This window comes from Macrobrachium nipponense, chromosome 24 (assembly GCF_015104395.2).
Source record: "Macrobrachium nipponense isolate FS-2020 chromosome 24, ASM1510439v2, whole genome shotgun sequence".
Classification (NCBI taxonomy): domain Eukaryota; kingdom Metazoa; phylum Arthropoda; class Malacostraca; order Decapoda; family Palaemonidae; genus Macrobrachium; species Macrobrachium nipponense.
In genome coordinates, this window is record NC_061091.1 from 46,875,757 (window position 1) to 46,896,154 (window position 20,398).

General features: G+C 40.2%; 1 protein-coding gene across 1 annotated transcript in view; it reads left to right on the forward strand.

The window, feature by feature from the left end:
* The window catches only part of LOC135205599 (uncharacterized), a 349,446-nt gene that overhangs the window by 92,861 nt on the left and 236,187 nt on the right, over positions 1-20,398 (forward strand). The window contains exons 2-3 of the mRNA XM_064236373.1: positions 18,960-19,634; positions 20,105-20,227. Coding sequence (XP_064092443.1) covers positions 18,960-19,634; positions 20,105-20,227 — 798 coding nt within the window. The remainder of the gene's footprint in view (positions 1-18,959; positions 19,635-20,104; positions 20,228-20,398) is intronic.

Below are 20,398 nucleotides of genomic sequence, written 5' to 3' on the forward strand. Positions count from 1 at the left end.
TCTCTCTCGCGCTCTTCTCTTGCTTCTCTCTCTCTTACTCGAGATGAGATCATTTTCATGGACCGTGTATGTAAGAAATAAGTTTATCAAAATTAATATTTTCCAATAATAATTTACTTAAAAGAAGTACAAAATTCATATGAGTATTTTAAATACAATAATCATTCCATTTCTCTTTTAAATACTGTAAGGACAACTCTCTCTGCTCTCATCTCTCTCTCTCTCTCTCTCTCTCTCTCTCTCTCTCTCTCTCTATCTCACAAGATACTTGTCATACATTTGGTGTTTCTATTTCTTCCTTTTATCTCTATCGCTCTCAGCAAAAGAATTGATAGACAGACAAACATAATTGCACAGTCCTCTCTTTCTCTCTTCTCTGGAGAAATATATGTATTTATGGGAGGGGGAAAAAGTTGCCTACAACATTCATGTTCAATCTATTGAAACTGTAAGGAGTTATTTCTTTCTCTCTCCTCTCTCTCTCTCTCCGTCTCTCTCTCTTTCTTGTATTTTAATGAAAATATACAGTAATTTGTGAATGCACAGTGTTGCACATGTAAAAAGTAAATTAGTGATAATTTTAGAGATACGGCCCTAAGAAAAATCACAAATTAGTAGTGAAATTTTCCCTGTGGACATGTTTTCAAGAACGTCGTTCCGGCTTACGACGATTTTCGGGTTACGACGCGTCTTAAGAACGGAACCCCCGTCGTAACCCGGGGACCGCCTGTATATATATACCTACACACACACACACACACCACATACATATATATATATATATATATATATATATATATATATATATATATATATATATATATATATATATATATATATATATATATATATATATATATATATATATATATATATATATATATATATATATACACACACAGTAGTGCCTCAGGTTACAAGATTATTCTGTTCCGAAGCGGCCTTCGTAACCTGATTTTTTCGTATCCAGAACTACGTTTTGCATGTAAATTGCCTAATTTATTCCAAGCCCTACAAAAACACTACAGTAAATTTTATAATAAAGCTAAATTGATCAATAAACAATGAAATACAACAATTTGAACCATTCAATACCTAACCTAACCATTACTGTACCTGTAAATAAAATGTATTAGTGTACAGGGTACAAGAAATATTATGTGTACATGTGTAGCAAAATGTGGAACCTTACCTTTCGAGTGAGGCGATGTCCGAAAGTGGTGACAGAGGAGGAGGACAAACGGCAGAAAATATGAACATTTAAACTTTATACTTTAGAAATGATGCTATAAAGGAGCATTTCATGGAGCGGCACAGGTTGAGCCCAGAAATTGTGCTGTAAAAATACCTTAAAATACTTTGTTTTTTAATTAATATTTTTTATGACAGCCGTAAAACCGATTCGCCGTTAAGCAATTGTGCCGTTAACCACTGGCCGCCTGTATTTATTTTAATTTATTATGTAAATTTTTAAGTTTTAAAGCTTTTTGTACAAAATATTAGAAATTTATTATATTTATTTTTGTGCATGCATAGATACGATACAAAGGTAATTATAGCACCTACAGTTAGTGCATGTACATACTCTTACAAGATGCAATACCCATTCACAAAGTTACTGCACTTTTCAAAGATCCCTTCAGAAACTTTGTTTAATATCTGAAGTATGTACTAGTATACTACAATTAGTATAAGTTTTCATGCTTTTAAGTGTAAAATTAGTATGGAGATTTTGTGTATGCTATTTATATTTTTGAAAATATATACAAAGGCAGTATGTAATTCACAGTGCTTCTCACTATATAAGACCGCCAAGATCAATTAGTTAAACATATCAGAGACATAACAGAGTTGTCGTACTGTGAAAATTATTTTCTTAACCTCGGAGAAAAGTTTTGGTAGAATCTATATGTAATATGTTACATAATTACATACAGCACATATACAGTTAATGTACTTTCAGAAGATATGATCCCATATGCACTTTTCAAAGATGATACCTATCCAGAGTTTTACCTCATATGACCTGGAAATGATGCCGTTTGGTTGGGCTGGTTTGATAATATGAATTCGTCAACGTACTTAAATATATCAGTGACGTAACCAGGAGTTGTATTAAGTGTCGTTCTGTAAAAATTACACTTTGTTAATCTGAAAGAAAAATGCTGGTGCAATCTTTATTACTGTACAAAATACAGTAATAAATTGCACTAATATGAAACTCCAACTCGCATTGTTGAAGTCTATCTGGCGTGGGTGATGACGTAGGCTCCATAGACACGACATTGACTAGAAGGAATAGAGGGAACCAATCATAGAGCAGGACAACAGATTTTGTTGAATGCTGGGATGCTTGCTTCGTCTCGGTGTCAGTTCAACCTGCTAATATTGGTACCTATCCTGTTAACTTGTTGAAAATGTTGTGCTTTTATTACGTTTTACATGATATGCACTTTAACCATCAAAATGCCTAAACGTCAAGCACCTTCTAAGGTCTTCCTAAGAAACAGTCTTCCTAAGAAACAGAAGAAGGTGATGACAATAGAAGAAAAAGTTGAAATCTGGAGAGGCTGCTTCAAGCATAGGACGGCAGTTGGGGATGAATGAGAGCTCCGTATGTTCTATCAAGAATAAAGAGGCAGAAATTAGGAAAATGGCCTCCAAGAGCTACCTAAATAAGGCGAAACAGCATTTGACGAAGAGAGACCCAAACATAGTAAAGATGGAATGTGCCCTTGCATTACGGATAGAAGAATGCTGTAAAAAAGACATCCCCTTGCAGGGCAACTCGGTTCGGGAGAAAGTTTTGCAGCTTTATAAGAAGATTGTGAAAGAAGGCACTACAGAAGAGCCACAGCCAGGAATGTCGTTGACATCACCAGACAGTGGAAGTTTTCAGGCCACCAGGGGATGGTTTGACAAGTTTTGTAAACAGTTTAACATCAGGAGTGTGAAGCTGCATGGAGAGACTGCATCTGCTGATGTCGAAGCTGCAGAGAGGTATCCAGAGACCTTCAAAGATATCATCCAGTAGATGGGATACAGGCCAGAACAGGTCTTCAGCATGGATGAAACGAGACTTTTCTGGAAGAGAATGCCATCATGATCATACCTGATGAAGGAAGAGGCCAAACCTCCTGGATTTAAGGCCCAAAAGGACAGGGTCACACACACATTATATGTGGGAATGCTGCTAGCCACATGAACCAGGCTTGATTTATAAGTCTGCAAACCCGAGGGCCATCAAAAACAAAAATAAGAATTCCTTGCCTGTCTATTGGGTGCATAGCTCCAAGGCCTGGATAACCAAAGTGTTAACGTCTGACTGTTCCACCGATGATTCATCCCTGAAGTGAAAACCTACCTATCTGACATAGACCTTGATTTTATGGTGTTGCTAATCATGGACAATGCTGGAGGGCATCCCACAGATCTGTTTCATGATGGTACGCAGATTGAATTCCTCCCTACCAACACCACCTCCCTCATACAACCTACGGACCAAGGAGTGGTATGTGCATTCAAGGCCCTCTACACACGTAATATTCTGCAAAACCTGGTGCATTCAATGGATACGGTGGAGGACTTCACATCAAAAGAATATTGGAAGACATTTACCATTGCATCATGCCTTTCAATAACTCAGTCTGCCCTCCAAGACATAAAAAAAAGAGACACTGAATGCATGCTGGAAAAAGCTGTGGCCAGATGCAGTCCACGACTACAAGAGCTTCTCACCAGAGGAGATAATGCAGCTGTCAGCAAGGCTGTGAAATGGGCAGAAATTGGTTTGGGGTTAAGGATTTACAGATTGCACTGAAGAAGTCAACAACCTTATCGATGCCCACTCTGACAACCTGATGGATGATGACTTGCTTGAGTTGACCAAGTCAGCCAGTGAAGAGGACAAAGAATTGGCAAAAGAACAAGAGGATGACGAGGTTCTTTCAATTGATTGTCTTGGGATAATCCTTAGGACACAGTAGGAGGTGCTAGCCCATATAGAAGAGTGGGATCCACAATTTGAATGTGCTCTGAAGGTGAAAAATGCTATAGAGACACACAGAGCCCTCTACCAAACCATGAAAAAGCAGCAGCAGCAGAGCAAAGTAACTTGGTTCTTCAATCCAAAATCCAAACCTGTAGAAACCCTGGCAGAAGACATCCTCTATCGAAAGAGGAGGACTCTGAGGAGCTGTAACTTTTTTTTTTTTTTGTTTGTTTGTTTACTGTACAGTCCAGTACATTTTTAATGTGCATAAAGTATGTACGTACGTTTCTCTCTCTCTCTCTCTCTCTCTCTCTCTCTCTCTCTCTCTCTCCTCTCTCTCTCTCATAGTTAACCCTCACACTAGTACATGGTTTTAAATTGATTGAATTTTACCTTCACCCTCTACAAACATTATGTAGTATGTACATACATGTTTTCTTTATTTTATTGAATTGTGCACTACCTTCATTATGACTGACTTACGAAGTTTACCTATACTCTGTTTTTTTTCATCTGTCCATCCACCTGTGGTGTTTGCGCATGGTAACACTGCATCCCGGGCTTTAAGTAATATCCTATTTCGAATATTAACGGTGTAATTCGCATACAGTAAATTATTAAAACACTTTTCAGTTACAAATGTACACCCAGATATCCTTTTATTTACCTAAAACTTAGACAAAGCGTAACTATTTAAAGCCCGGGACGCAGTGTTACCATGCGTGACCACCACAGGGGGATGCGTACCAGACCCCCCCGCGAATAGTTAGAATCCGCGAATGTTTGGAACCCCTATAAAACCGCTAAAAACAGCCTATTTTGTTAGTTAAAACTTAAGAAAAATCACTAAAAATTTTCATACTTGGTTTTTTTAATAGTTTTATCACAAAAAGTGCATTTTATGATGAAATTGATAACAAACACCAGGAATTTGTGGATATTTCTCATAGAAAAATACCACGAATGCGCAAATTTTCCGCAAATAATGCAGGGAAAGGTTCCCGAGAGAAATCCGCGAATGTGTGAGTCCGCGAATCCGGAGAACGCGAATACGGGGGGTCCACTGTATAGTGACGCAAAGGAAACCGTCTTTTATTCTGAGGGAAAAAGAAAATGGCATCCCATTAATTAAGGGTAACGTTAGTATAGGTATAAAAATGGATACATACGTATGTAGTAGTTACTGTAACTATTTTTACGCCAACCAGATTTTTCTTAAAATTTTAAGGGTAATTTATCAAACTTGAATTTTAAATCAAATTACAGTAATTTTAATTTATTTTGAAAGTTAGCTTAATACTTAGGAAGCATGATTAGGGTCATATTAGTTTTCAGACTCTAGAAGGAAGCATTTACATATTAACATTTTTAGAGACTGTGCCAAACTTCCGCAAAACTTCCCCTTGTGTAAGTTTTGATTATTGCTATATAGTATTGTAAAAATATATCAATCCTATTCTGCTTAACGTCATTTGTAACATATACAGGCAGTCCCCGGGTTACGATGGGGGTTCCATTCTTGAGACGCGTCGTAAGCCGAAAATCGTCGTAAGCCGGAACGACGCTTGGAAATATGTCTTAAACTAATAAAAAGTTATAAAAACCTTACTTGTAATCCTTTGGTTACACTACATGTTGTTTCCTGTAGTTTTATGTACAACCTGGAGTTATTTTCATAAAAGAATGCTGGTTCTTGAAGGTAAAAACTATTGTAATCCTCTGGTGACACTACATTCTTGAAGTTTTATGTACAACCTGGAGTGATTTTGCCAAATCTTGAGGGCTTCAAGAACAGCTGATTACTATTTACGTATCATATAGACCAATTAAAGTAAACATATCTTTAAATAGGCTTATATATGAGTATCAACAAAACATTTCCTGCCATGAGTCAGAGGCCGTTTAATGAAACGAACACTTCTCTGTCCTATCTGTTCAGAAAATAAACGTTACGTCAATCCCAAGACCATTGTTGCCAAGGCGTCTCTCTCTCTCTCTCTCTCTCTCTCTCTCTCTCTCTCTCTCTCTCTCTCTCTCTCTCTCTCTCTCTCTCTCTCTCTCTCTCTCTCTGATCAAATTACAATGGAACCTTGACATACGATTGCCCTAATATACGAATGTTTTGAGATACAACAGAAAATTTGCGAAAATATAAGCCTTGATACACAACAAAATATTTAAGATACGATTTTGCGATGAGTGTTAGTTGTATAGGCGACCGATAAATGGCGTTCAGTCTGTTTGTTTGTTGGTGCTGTATGTTAACACGTCGTTGTTTAGTTCGTTGTATTTGTGCTTTTTTTTCGTGTTATTTTGTCTATTTTATTATTAATCATGGGTCTCAAAGCTAAAGACAAAGCAGGTGATAAGAAAAAACCCAAGAAAATTATTTTGATGGAAGCAAAACATGAAAGTATAGCAAAGCATGAACGTGGCGTTCGTATCGTCGATTTGGCAAACGAGTATGGTCGAAATCCTTCTACAATATCCACGATCATCAAGCAGAAGGAAGCTATAAAAACCTTCCAAAGGCATCACCATTATTTCTAAACTACGAACTGATTAAAAAAAAGAAATAAAAATTAGTTTACCAATGTTATTTCATTTGTGTTTATTACGTAGTTATTAGTGCACATACGTAAATAAAAAGAGAACAAATCGTTCCCTGCCACCCTTCCCTACCTCCTCCCCCTGCTGGCCTCACGTCATCTTTCGTTGTGGTAAGTAAAATTCCTTTCTTTTTTTTAATTGATTTTATTAACATTTATTATCATTTATCACATTGCTATGTTATTTTATCATTGTGCGTTATTACTCGTTTATTTGTGTATAAATTGTGTATATTATATGTAATTTAGCTGTGTTTAGGTGTGGTTTCATAGCGCTAGAATGGATTAATACATATTACATTATTTTTAATGGAAAAGAAATGCTTTGAGATACAACTGTTTTGATATACGACGATGGTAACGGAACAAATTAAATTCGTATGTCAAGGTTCCAGTTACTGGATAATGTCTCTCTTTGGATACTTCAATTTTGCTAAATCTTGAGGGCTACAAGAACAGTTGAGTACTATTCACGTATCATATAGACTAATTAAAGTAAACGTATCTTTAAATAGGCTTATATTATTAGTATCAACTAAACATTTACTGGCATGAGTCAGAGGCCGTTTAATGAAACGAACACTTCTCTGTCCTTCACTCGGAGCGTCGGAAGATGCCTCTCTCTCTCTCTCTCTCTCTCTCTCTCTCTCTCTCTCTCTCTCTCTCTCTCTCTCTCTCTCTCTCTCTCTCTCTCTCTCTCTCTCTCTGATCAAATTACTGGATAATGTCTCTCTTTGGATACTTGGAATTTGCGTTGTAATCTAACCAGAAACTTCGTTTTGTTATTATTACTGGAAATAAGCAATGATTTTTTCATTATTTGCGCTTTTGGACTGATATATGTAAACTTTGCGCACCGCAAGCTAGTATGTATTCATTCGCTCGGAAACTAGTTCCGCATATGAAGCGTCACTAAAAAACATAGAAAAATATGAAATAAAAAGTGTCGAAAATCATCATAACCTCAAAATTTTTGTTGTAATCTAACCAGAAACTTATTTTTATTAATATACTCTGCTAAACTATAAAGGATTTTTATCATAGTATGCGTTTTTTAAAAGCGTCGTTAACTCGGAGCGTCGGAAGCGTCAGTGTCGTAACCTCGGAACAAGCGTCGTAACCCAGGATGGATTTTTCCATTGAATATTTAAGAAAAAGCGTCGTAACGTCGTAAGCCGGAACCGTCGTAACCCGGGGACCGCCTGTATACGGTAATTTTTTACTATCGTACGATGGTTGAAATGCAAGCAAACTGCTGTTGTAATAGGATTCGGTTGTTCATAGCAAATTAGCTGTTTCTGGCTGTATGCATTTACGCAACAAGTAATATGTATTCCTTTTTCAATATACGATTTCTTCAGTAGAAGAGTCATAATTAACATTTAAAAGATTGAGTAACATTAAAAAATAATTTTTAAAGCATTCGGTGCTTCCATTGAACCATTTCTGGGGATGATTGTGTGTTCGGGGCTTGAAACACGGTTTGCAAACCGGAAAAAAGTTTTTGAACATCTGGCTCGTAACCCAATTTGTTCATGAACAGGACTGTTCGTGAGCTGAGGAAGAGAGAGGGGATAGTGTGCCTATTTCAGTGATTAAAGAAATATTTGCTAAGTGGAGTGATGTCAAAAATTTTGTTGAAACATACCATCCTCGCAAAGACGTTGCAATCCATGTCTCTAACATGTTTAATGACAACGCTTTGTATCATTTTAGGCAGATATTGAAGAGATATCAGAAACAAATGTCTCAGGACAGTTTTGTTGTGCAACTGGGGTCCAGTGACACTCAAGCTGGTACTAGTGCCAGTAAAAAATAAAGTGAGGAAATAACCTCAGACAGTGCCACTAAAAAATGTTGAGTAGTAACCCCAGATAGGTTCTTGATACCTGAAGTCCTTCTGGAGGGGATTCCTCTTCCAAACAATAACCTCTCCTCCTTCTCCCCAGCTCTGTCTTCTATACACTAACAAGGTAAGAGTGATATTAACCCTTAAACGCCGAAGCGGTAAAAAAAAATGTCTCCCGTGTGTTTCAGAGTGAGCGCGGAAGCAGAAAAAATATTTTTTTCAAAAAATCACAGCGTGCTTAGTTTTCAAGATTAAGAGTTCATTTTTGGCTCCTTTTTTTGTCATTGCCTGAAGTTTAGTATGCAACCATCAGAAATGAAAAAAATTATCATTATCATATATAAATAATGCGATATATGATAGCGCAAAAATGAAATTTCATATATAATTGTATTCAAATCGCGCTGTGCGCAAAACGGTTAAAGGTAACAAGTTACTTTTTTTCGTTGTAATGTACACTAAATTGCGATCATATTGGTATATAACACATTGTAAAACAATAAAAGCAACACAGAGAAAATATTATCACAAAATAATGCATGAATTCGTAACGCGCGGACATAAATATTTTTTTCAAAAATTTACCATAAATCTAAATATTGTCCTAGAGACTTCCAATTTATTTCAAAATGAAGACAAATGATTGAATATTACTATACTGTAAGAATATTAGCTTACAACTGCAGTTTTCGACCATATCTGACGAGTTAAATTTGACCGAATGTCAAATTTTTTGTATATATATTTTTTTATATGTAATTATTTCGGAAATAAGAAAAGCTACAACCTTCAAATATTTTAGTTTTATTCTACATGAAATTGTGCACATTTTCATATATAAAACTCTATGAAATGCCTAATATGAAACGGAGCTAATATTCCGAGAATGGGATGTACACATTTTGGAGATTTGTGGCGGAGAATCCGCGCGCGGAGGGAAGGAAAGTTTTTTTTTTTTTAAATTCACCATAAATCTAAATATTGTGCTAGAGACTTCGAATTTGTTTCAAGATGAAGATAAATGACTGAATATTACTAGACTGTAAGAGTTTTAGCTTACAATTGCGTTTTTTGACCATTTCGGTAGAGTTAAAGTTGACCAAACGTGGTTTTTTCTATTTATCGTGATTTATATGCAAATATGTCAAAAATGAGAAGAGCTACAACCTTCAATTATTTTTTGTTGTATTCTACATAAAATTGCGCACATTTTCATATATAAAACTTTATGTAACGGCAAGTTTAAAATGGTGCAAACATTACCACAATCGCATGTATGATTTTTTTGGGAGAGTTACTGCGCGGACGTAAAGAAAACGTTATTTTTTTCATAAATTCACCATAAATCGAAATATTGTGCTGGAGACTTCCAATTTGTTGCAAAATGAAGGTAAATACTTGAATATTACTAGAATATAAGCGTTTTAGCTTACAGTTGCGTTTTTCGATCATTTCGGTAGAGTCAAAGTTGACCGAAGGTTGAAAATTTGTCACATCATTTTTTATATGAAAATATTTCAAAATTGATAAAAGCTACAACCATGGGTTGTTTTTTATTTGTATTGTGCATGAAATTGCGCACATTTTCATATATAAAACTTTATGTAACGGCTAATTTAAAATGGTGCAAACATTACCACAATCGCATGTATGATATTTTTCGGAAGAGTTACTGCGCGGACGTAAGGAAAAAGTTTTTTCATAAATTCACCATAAATCGAAGTATTGTGCAGAGACTTCTAATTAGTTGCAAAATTAAGGTAAATGATTGAATATTACTAAAATATAAGAGTTTTAGCTTACAATTGCGTTTTTTGACCATCTTGGTAGAGTCAAAGTTGACCGAAGGTTGAAATTTAGGCACTTATCGTTATTTATATGAAAATATCTCAAAACTGATAAAAGCTACAATCATGAGTATTTTTTTATTGTATTCTACATAAAAATGCGCACATTTTCATATATAATACTCCCTGTAACGGCTAATTTAAAATGGTACAAAAATTATGTCAAAGTGACGAAATAATTTCCGAGATGTGTCACAGATACATTTTAGTGCGGCAAGAAAGAAATTCGCGCTTGCGCGCCTGCGTAACGATTGTAAACAAAACAACACCTTGATCTGTGAACTCCCAGCATCCCAAGGCGCGTGATTCAAGAGTTTTCGGCTGGTAGGCCTAAAAGTATTTTTCTGCGAATTTTTAAAAAAACTTTTGTATGTCGACGTAAAATACGTCCAGTCGGCACCCGAGAGACAAAAAATGTCGACGTAAAATACGTCCAGTCGGCAGTAAAGGGTTAAATGTTCATTATTCATTTCATTATTCTTGTAGATTTATTTCTCATTGGTTTCTGTATGTGAAAATGTGTTTATTCCTCCCTGTAAAATGCATTTTTTGTTAATAGTTTTGGTGGTCTGTAACACATTAATAGTACTATATTTACATTATAGGCAGTCCCTGGCTAACGATGGGTTCGGCTTACGATGTTCCGAGGTTATGACACTTTTCAATTATATTCATCAGAAATTATTTCCAGGTTTATGATGCTTACAGCGTGATCTGACGGAAGAAATATGACTCCAAAAATGCAAAATAATCAATATTTGAAGTTTATGAAAAATACAATAAAAATGCACTTTACATAGTTTTGTACATGAACTTTCCTGTCAGATATATACTTAGCTTACGTCTCTGACGTCACGACAGAATTCAAAACTCGCGGCACACGCGACAGGTAGGTCAGGTGATCTACCTTACCCGCCGCTGGGTGGCGGTTGTATGAACCAATCTCCCTTTCCAGTCAGATTTTCTCTGTCGCCGGTTTCGACTACACCTGTGGTCGTTACCTCCTGATAGTTTAATTCGTTTCTCGTTGCCTTGGATATCTTTGGACTGACTTTCGGTGAAGTACCTGATCTTGTTGGCTTGGCATATGCGCTTGTGGATTGTTTTTGGATATTGGTTTGGATTTTTCTTTGATTTCAAGATGTCTGATGTAGAGGTTAAGAAATCTTCTATGTTTAGGGTGTGTTCTATGGATGAATGCAAGGTGAGGCTACCGAAAGCAGCGGTAGATCCTCACACAGTATGCTTGAAGTGTAGGGGTAATGAATGTTCTTTTATTAACCCTTGTAATGAATGTGAGAAGTTGGATGAGGGTGAATGGAAGTCTCTGTCTTCCTACTTAAGGAAGTTGGAGAAAGACAGGGTGAGAAAAGCTTCGTCTAGAAGTTCTAGTAAGTCTCGTGTTAGCGAGTTAGAAGTAGATAATCCTGTCGTAGCACTAGATCCTTCTCCCGTTTCAGCTCCTGCTCCCTGCATCTAACCCAAAGATATGCCTTCGGAAGTGGCAACCATGAGAGCCACGATCCTTAGCATGGAGAAGAAAATTCGTTCGTTGCAAGGTAAGAGTGATACTGCAAGTGATTTGTGCAGTGCCCCCAGGCTCCTTAATGCTTCCAGGCCTAGACCTCTTCCAGACTCCCAGTCCCAGTGGAGGAGGAAAGTCAACAGCCGCAGGAAGGTTAGGGAGAACCCCCACCGGTCAGGCGTCCCCTCGGTAGATCCTGATGCTCGTTCCCAGGCTGCCTTAATTCGCGCCAAGAAGGAGGTTTTGCGACAATGCTTCTCTTCTTCTTCATCGCCTTCTCCTAGAAGAGGATGGAGCGCCTCGGATACCTCTCGACCGTTGAAGAGAGCCTGGAAGGCTCCTTGCGCCCTTCCTTCCAGCCCGGAGTGTTTTCCGGAGGAGCCTGAGGTGGACATCAAGAAACCCAGGAGGGATCAGGAGTACTCGCCTCAGAGTAGGCTTCGAACCTCGTCCCTTGTGGAGGAGTTTGCAAATTCCCCGGCTCGGATTCTTGCGGGGCTGCAAGCTCAGATTTCGGCTCTTGCGGGCTCCTTGGCGGGAGGCTCTCGTCGTAAGAAGGACGTCTCTCTTCCCATCAAGAAGTGTAGGCTACCTTCTCCTGGGTTACCTTCTCAGTCGGAGTCTGCTCTCTCTCCTGTACCAGCGGATAGAGTGAGGCGCTCTTCCCTTGGCAGACTCCAGTCGTCTTCCAGGCGCCAATTGCCCAGGAAGCTCTCTCCTGGCGACATCTTTTCTCCCGTGGAACGGGATCAAGCTCATAGTAGGCGCTCTTCTAAGGATAAGCGCACGGCTTCTACTTCTCGCTCCTTTCCGAAGAACCTCCAATCTCCGGATAAGAGAGCCTCCCCCTGCATGTACACTTCTAGAGACAGGCTCTCTCCTTTTGTCAGACGCCTAGAGCCTGGTAGGCGCTACTCCCCAGGTAGCTGCTCTCCTGCTGACAAGCTCTGTGTTGAAGATAGGTGCTACTCTCCTGATAGGCGCTATTCGCCTGTTAGCCGCTCTGTTCATGTCAGGCGTAAAGAACCCGAAAGAAGCTTCTCTTCTGGTAGACAAGCTTTTACAGAGACCCACGCTTCTCGATCTAGGTATTTGGATCCTGGTAGACGCCTGTCACCTAGTAGGCGCTCTTCTCCAGGGATTCGCTCTCCTGTTGGTAGGCGCCAAGAGCCTAGCAGGCGCTCCTCTCAGTTTAGGCGCAGTTCGCCAGGCAGCCACTCTTCTCTTGACAGGCGCATAGAGTCTGGTAGGCGCCTTGAGCATAGTAGGCTCTCCTCTCCTAGCAGGCGCTCCCCTTTGGACTCCCGTGTTTCTCGGGACAGACGACAAGAACACAGAGGACTCCCTCATCGGAGTAGGAAGGACGCCTTCGATAGGAGCTCTCCCAAAGCTTTGGCTTCTCCTGATAGGCGCCAGACGGCTGCCAGACACTCCTCACAGGATAGGCGCACTTCTTTAGAGAAGTCCGCCTGCTCTCGTAAAGAAGCCGAAGGTTCTTCGGTAGATGAGAAGGAACATTCAGACGAGGACGTAGTAAAGGATTCTTCGGTCTCGTCTTACAAGATCCTGACAGACCTCCTTCTTCAGGAGTTTGGAGATGCGCTTACTCCGGTCGCTCCTCCTTCTCCTCTCTCCTTATTCTCGACATCAAAGAAGGCGAAGGTTTCCTCCTGTGTGAGAATGAAACCAACCATCTCAATGAAAAAGGCTTTGAGAGGTTTTGGTGATTGGCTTCTTTCTAAGGAGGAGAAAGGGAAGACTGTTTTTTCTTTCCCTCCTTCCAAGCTTACGGGAAAACTTGGTTTCTGGTATGAGTCTGGAGAACCCCTAGGCCTGGGTCTTCCCTCATCTGCAGACACAGACTTCTCTTCACTGGTGGATTCCTCCCGGCGCTCGGCCCTCTTGTCTGCTAAGACTACCTGGGCGATGAACGAGCTCAACCACCTGTTGAAGGGAATGTTCAGAGTCTTGGAAGTCTTCAACTTCCTTGACTGGTCGTTAGGGGTTTTAGCTAAAAGTACTCAGAACCCGGATTCCCTTTCGCCCGAGGATCTCAACAGTGTCCTTACTTGCTTGGACAAGGCAGTGAGAGATGGATTTAGCGAAGTAGCCTCCCTGTTTGGAGCAGGGGTTATTAAGAAAAGATCGGTCTTCTGCTCTTTTCTGACCAAGTCAGTCTCTCATGCTCAGAGAGCCTCGCTTCTGTATTCGCAGCTTTCGCCTCTTCTCTTTCCAAAGAAGATAATTCAGGACATCTCTGGAGCTATCTCTGCGAAGGCTACACAAGATATGCTCGCTCAGTTTGCCCGGAAACCTAGAACGACCTTCCAGACTAAGACTAGGAAGGAGACTCCAGCTAGACAGGAGCCCTTTCGAGGGGGCCCTCCTTCTAGAGCCTCTACCTCAAGAGGTAATAGATCTTTCAAGAGAGGAAGATCCTTCTCTCGCTCTACCAGAGCGAAAAAGTAGGAAAGAAGTCCTCCAGACATCAGTAGGTGCCAGGCTACTAAGATTCGCAGAAGTCTGGGCACAGAGAGGAGCGGACAACTGGTCCCTCTCGATTATCCGAAAAGGATATCTGATTCCCTTCTCAGCAAGACCACCTTTGACGACGACTCCGAGGGAGTTGGTGGCCAAGTACAGGGATCCCATCATGAACCAAGCTCTTACTCTGGCAGTAGAACAAATGCTAGAGAAAGAGGCGATAGAGCTAGTGAGCGACCCATGCTCAGCGGGCTTTTACAACCGCCTTTTCCTAGTTCCAAAAGCCTCAGGAGGATGGAGACCGGTTCTGGATGTAAGCACCCTGAATTTCTTTGTAGAAAAGAGGAAGTTCGCCATGGAAACGACATCCTCAGTGTTGGCGGCTCTTCGTCCAGGGGATTGGATGGTGTCCCTAGATCTTCAGGACGCTTACTTCCATGTGCCGATCCATCCTTCTTCAAGGAAATACCTCAGGTTCATGATGGGAGGAAGGATATTCCAATTCAGGGCCTTGTGCTTCGGCCTATCAACAGCCCCTCAGGTTTTCACAGGAATAATGAAAAATGTAGCAAGATGGCTACATTTGGAGGGAGTGAGGGTGTCCCTTTACTTGGACGACTGGCTTATCAGAGCCAAGTCACAGAAAAGATGTTTGGAGGACCTACAAAAGACCCTTTTCATGGCGAGTTCTCTGGGACTTTTGGTGAACTTCCAAAAGTCTCAGTTAATCCCCAGTCAAGATCGTATCTATCTGGGGATTCGGATGGTTTCTCTGGATTTTCGGGCTTTTCCATCACCAGAAAGGATAGCCCGATGTTCAGAGAAAGTCACAGCCTTTTTAGAGAAAGACGTATGCACAGCGAGGGAGTGGATGAGTTTGCTGGGGACACTCTCCTCGTTGGAGCAATTCCTTTCTCTAGGAAGGTTGCACCTCAGACCTCTCCAGTTCTTTCTACATCAGAACTGGTGTTGTCTTTCTCAAAACCTAAAGTTCTCCTTCAAGATTTCAAGAGAAATCAAGAAAGACCTCTCTTGGTGGGCGAACCCTCTCAGGTTTGCAGAAGGGATGTCCCGTCACATACCGAACCCCAACCGAGTAAACAGGTTGGGGAGCGACGCTCGGCTCAAGAGAAGTGTCAGGCACCTGGAAGGAGGAACAGGTGACCTGGCACATCAACAAGAAAGAGCTGATGGCTGTCTGGCTAGCTTTGAAAGCATTCGAGCCCTATGTCCTAGCTTCGACAGTTCAGATAAACTCGGACAACACCACGGCCCTGGCATACATCAGGAAGCCGGGGGGAACTCACTCCTTCTCCCTGTACGAGACAGCAAAAGACCTTCTGCTGTGGGCAGAGGAAAGGAAGATATGTCTCCTTACCAGGTTCGTACAGGGAGAAAAGAACGTCAGAGCAGACCTCCTGAGCAGGAAAGATCAAGTCCTGCCGGCGGAGTGGACTCTTCACGAGGATGTTTGCCAGGACCTGTGGAGACTATGGGGCAGGCCTCACATAGACCTCTTCGCCACAGCCAAGAATGCGAGGATAGAAAACTACTGCTCTCCTATATCAGACCCGAGGGCAGTGTCAATAGATGCCTTTCTCCTAGATTGGAAGGGCCTAGACACATATGCTTTTCCTCCCTTCAAGATACTGGGAGAAACTCTCAAGAAGTTTGCAGAATCGGAGGCAGCAAGGATGACGTTGATAGCTCCTTTCTGGCCCGCACAAGTCTGGTTCACAGAGGTACTGGAATGGTTAGTAGACATTCCGAGATCCCTGCCACAGAGGATCGATCTGCTCAGACAACCCCACTTCGACAGGTATCACAGAAACCTCCCCGCTCTCAGTCTGACTGGCTTCAGACTGTCAAAAGTTTGGTCAGAGCGAGAGGGTTTTCTGCAAGAGCTGCAACGGCTATCGCAGCAGCAAGAAGGCCCTCTACCCTTAGAGTCTACCAATCAAAGTGGGACGTCTTTCGGCGGTGGTGTAGTAACCATCACCTATCCTCTTCCAGTACCTCTGTAACCCAAATAGCAGACTTCTTACTTTTCCTTAGGGAAAAAGGTGGACTGGCGGTATCAACCATTAAAGGATATCGTAGCATGCTGGCTGCAGTGTTTAGGCACAGAGACCTAAACATTTCAGAAAACAAAGACCTTCATGATCTAATAAGATCCTTTGAAACATCCAAGAAGGTTTCGTCAGAGATTCCGAGTTGGAATCTGGATGTAGTGCTGTGTTTCCTTAGGTCCCCTAAGTTCGAACCGCCTCAGTCTGCCTCTTTTAGAGACCTCACAAGAAAGACACTTTTTCTCATGGCATTGGCTTCCGCCAAAAGGATTAGTGAGCTCCATGCCCTAGAAGGGAGAGTGGGGTTCAAAGGAGATGCAGCGATCTGTGCCTCCCTGCCTTCGTTCTTGGCCAAGAATGAGAACCCCTCAAATCCTTGGCCTAGGAGTTTTGAAATCCAAGGTTTATCTGCCTTAGTAGGGGAGGAAGCAGAGAGGTCGCTTTGCCCAGTACGAAGTCTAAAGTTTTATCTTCAGAGGAAGAAGAATCTTAAGGGCAATGATGTTAGCCTGTGGTGCTCTGTAAGAGATCCAAGGAGGGCTTTATCTAAGAATGCGCTTTCTTTCTTCATCAGAAGCCTGGTGAAAGAAGCACATGTGACATGTGATGAAAGTCAATTCAAGCTCCTGAAGGTCAAAGCTCATGAGGTAAGAGCTATTGCCACTTCATTAACTTTCAATAAAAACATGTCTTTGAGTAATATTATGAAAGCAACATTCTGGCGTTGCAACTCAGTCTTCGCGAACCACTATCTGAGAGACGTCAAAATCACGTATGAAAAGTGCTTTGCGTTTGTCCCATACGTATCGGCGGATTCGGTGCTGGGGCAGGGAGCTGAGACATATCCTTTGTAGTGTATTTTTTCCCCCTTGTTTAGTTTTGTAAGTTTTTTGGTTGTTTGAAAGAGCATGCGGGTAGGCATCTCTTTCATGTCGTATATCTAACAAAGATTAGATTGGTTAGGTGATCAGTTTATGTTTGAGCTCCTTGCAATGATAGTGGTTAGGTTCTGTCATATAAGAGGGCAAATCCCCTTTGACAAGATCCTGCTTGGATTCTGTCAAGTAAGCGGATACCAAAATCCCTTTGATAGACCCAAAGAGTCTATCAGCTGTAGGTCACGCCCTCGCTGAAGCTCTTCAGGCAACGCAGACTAATAGACAGTAACTGTGAAGTCTTCTGCCTAAACAGGTGAGAACCAAGGTTGTATTTTACATCCTACAACAGGTGTTGTTCCCCCCTTTTTTCCATGTTAATATTGCTGTCTCTTTCCCTCCACCAAGGGTGTCAATCAGCTAAGTATATATCTGACAGGAAAGTTCATGTACAAAAATGTTATTGTTAGTATACAATAAGGTTTTGTACATACTTACCTGGCAGATATATACGATTGATGGCCCGCCCAGCCTCCCCTCAGGAGACAGGTGGAAGAGAAAATCTGGCTGGAAAAGGAGATTGGTTCATACAACCGCCACCCAGCGGCGGGTAAGGTAGATCACCTGACCTACCTGTCGCGTGTGCCGCGAATTTTGAATTCTGTCGTGACGTCAGAGACGTAAGCTAAGTATATATCTGCCAGGTAAGTATGTACAAAACCTTATTGTATACTAACAATAACATTTTTTAATAAACCCAAAGCATTAACAGTAAGGTTTTCGAAGGATTTTTGATGATTTTCTGGCTTATGACAATTTCCCGGCTGACGACATGTCTCATGAACAGAACCCCTGTTGTAAGGCGGGGACGATGCGTCTCGAGAACGGAACTCCCGTTGTAAGCCGGGGACTGCCTGTATTCCTTATGGGAATTATTGTTTTAGTTTTCATACAACGTTTTGGATATTGTTGGAGGTTCTGGAATGGATTATGTACGAAAACCAAGGTACCGCTGTACTATATATATTCTGTGTTTGCTTTTTTTTTTTTTTGCAGTCTGTTGAACTCCCACTGGTAAAGTAAAATTTTTTTAATAGAGAGGCAAGTATTTGAACAAAATAAATACTACTAAATTGAATATGTATACAGGTAATCCCCGGTTATCGGTAGGGTTTTTTATTCTGATGGCTTGATGATAAATGAAAATTGTCAATAACCAAAAATGGATGATTTTTGGCACTTATCGGCGCCAATAACTGGATTTTGGTGCCAGTAACCGGTTAACGATGCCTCTGTTAAGTATATATTAGCACCAGTACTCTATTATTGGTGCCAAGAAACTGGAAATGGGCGCATTTCGTTGGATGTTTTTCGTTGCTAGATGAGCCCCATAAAACCTGATTGCCAATAGCCGAGGACGCCGATAACTAGGGACTGCCTGTCCTTTTATACAAAGTAATGTGATCATTACATGGGAAATGACATTTTATATTTGAAACCCCTACATTTACTACTTGATGGCCTTTTAGTGTGGTATTAATACTTGATGACAGCCATTGAAACTTAGTACTGTATGTAAAATGTTCAGTTAGAATTGTACTGCATACAAAAGGTATAGGAAGTAACCTGTACATATACTATAAGTATATATGTTAATTCTATTCTTTCTGGATGAACTGTAAATATTTAAAAAATGCTCGTTTTTTACAGGTCATTGGGATCCTGAGATCACTGCAAATCAAGAGAAGAGGGACCCAGGATATTTAGCATCAGATTTACTTAAGATGCCGGAAGCTGCTGAGATTATGCAAAATACAGGTTTGGGCATTTTAGGTCCAGTGCCAGAACACTACTATCCCCAGTATGTATCCGGGATTGGTGGAGATTACTCAGGGATTGGTGGAGATTACTCAGGGATTGGTGGAGATTACTCAGGAATGGCTTTTCCTCACAATTATCTTATGACTTCTAATGTTGCTGCTTGTGGGATGACTCCGAACGAAACTTTCATGATGCCAAATATTACTCAGACATTACCAGCACAGGATAAAACACTGTATAAAAGTGTTGTCTATGGTTTTTCTACCCAGTCTTTACCACTGAACCCTCAACCTTCTGTAGGAAGGTCTAGCAAGAAGTCAGGTAGTAAAAATTCCAGATCAGGTGCTGGTCCTGCCAATAAAGTAAGTTCTGACAACAGTACCAAAGGTCTTGTGATTCATCCCAAAAAGGGTAAAGTGGAACAGGTGGAAATGTGTAAAATACTAGTTAAGAATATGAAAACAAATTTAAAAGAAAACCATATGAAACAAATATTAGATGCCTGTGGAACTGTTGTGAGTTTTGAATACCCAGAAAACAAAGCAAAGGGACGTTCAAAATCAGGTGGGTAATGAGTTTAGATTGTGAATATTTTGTTAAACAAAAACTCTGTAAAAGGCATAATTGATCATTAAAATTATTTCTGCACCATAATGAAATCTGTCAATTGTTTTTAACGAAATAAAATCATTGGTTCACAAAAGCTGCTCTGATTTTGACTGATAAGGGAATCAGAGGCAAAATTTATGTATCATTTTGTTGTTTATATTCACTTCTGTATGTAGGTGGCATGCATGGATGATATATAGGTATTTGATAGTTTCCTTACTTATCTGAAGCATTCTAAAGAGATCCAGGTTAATTTCAATGTATTCCATAATAATTTCCTATTGAAAGTAATATATTGACTGTTGCACTCATTGTCAAACATTAGATCTTTCTTTTCTTTCATTGCATGTAAAAAATGGTTAAATATATATTTGTTTTAATAAAAACCATAAATTATTTAGTGTTAATCATATTGTGTATTGCAGTTAATCTTCATGTACAGTATAACAATGCCAAGGCTGCCAAAAGAGCTGTTCGCATCCTCAATTTTCTGAAGGTTTTTGGAGCAAATTCATCTGCACTGGTGGTTGGCACAAAGGGAGAAACAGGTAAGTAGAATTGTGATGAAAGTCAGTGTCATTGTTCAAGGCACGATAGTATCAGTACATTTCAAAAGTTTTCATGGTACTGGTCGTAGATGTTATAAAGTAAATTATTCATATATATTTTATATTTCTGGGCTCAGCTCGTGTCGGCCTATGAAAGGATCCTTAATATCA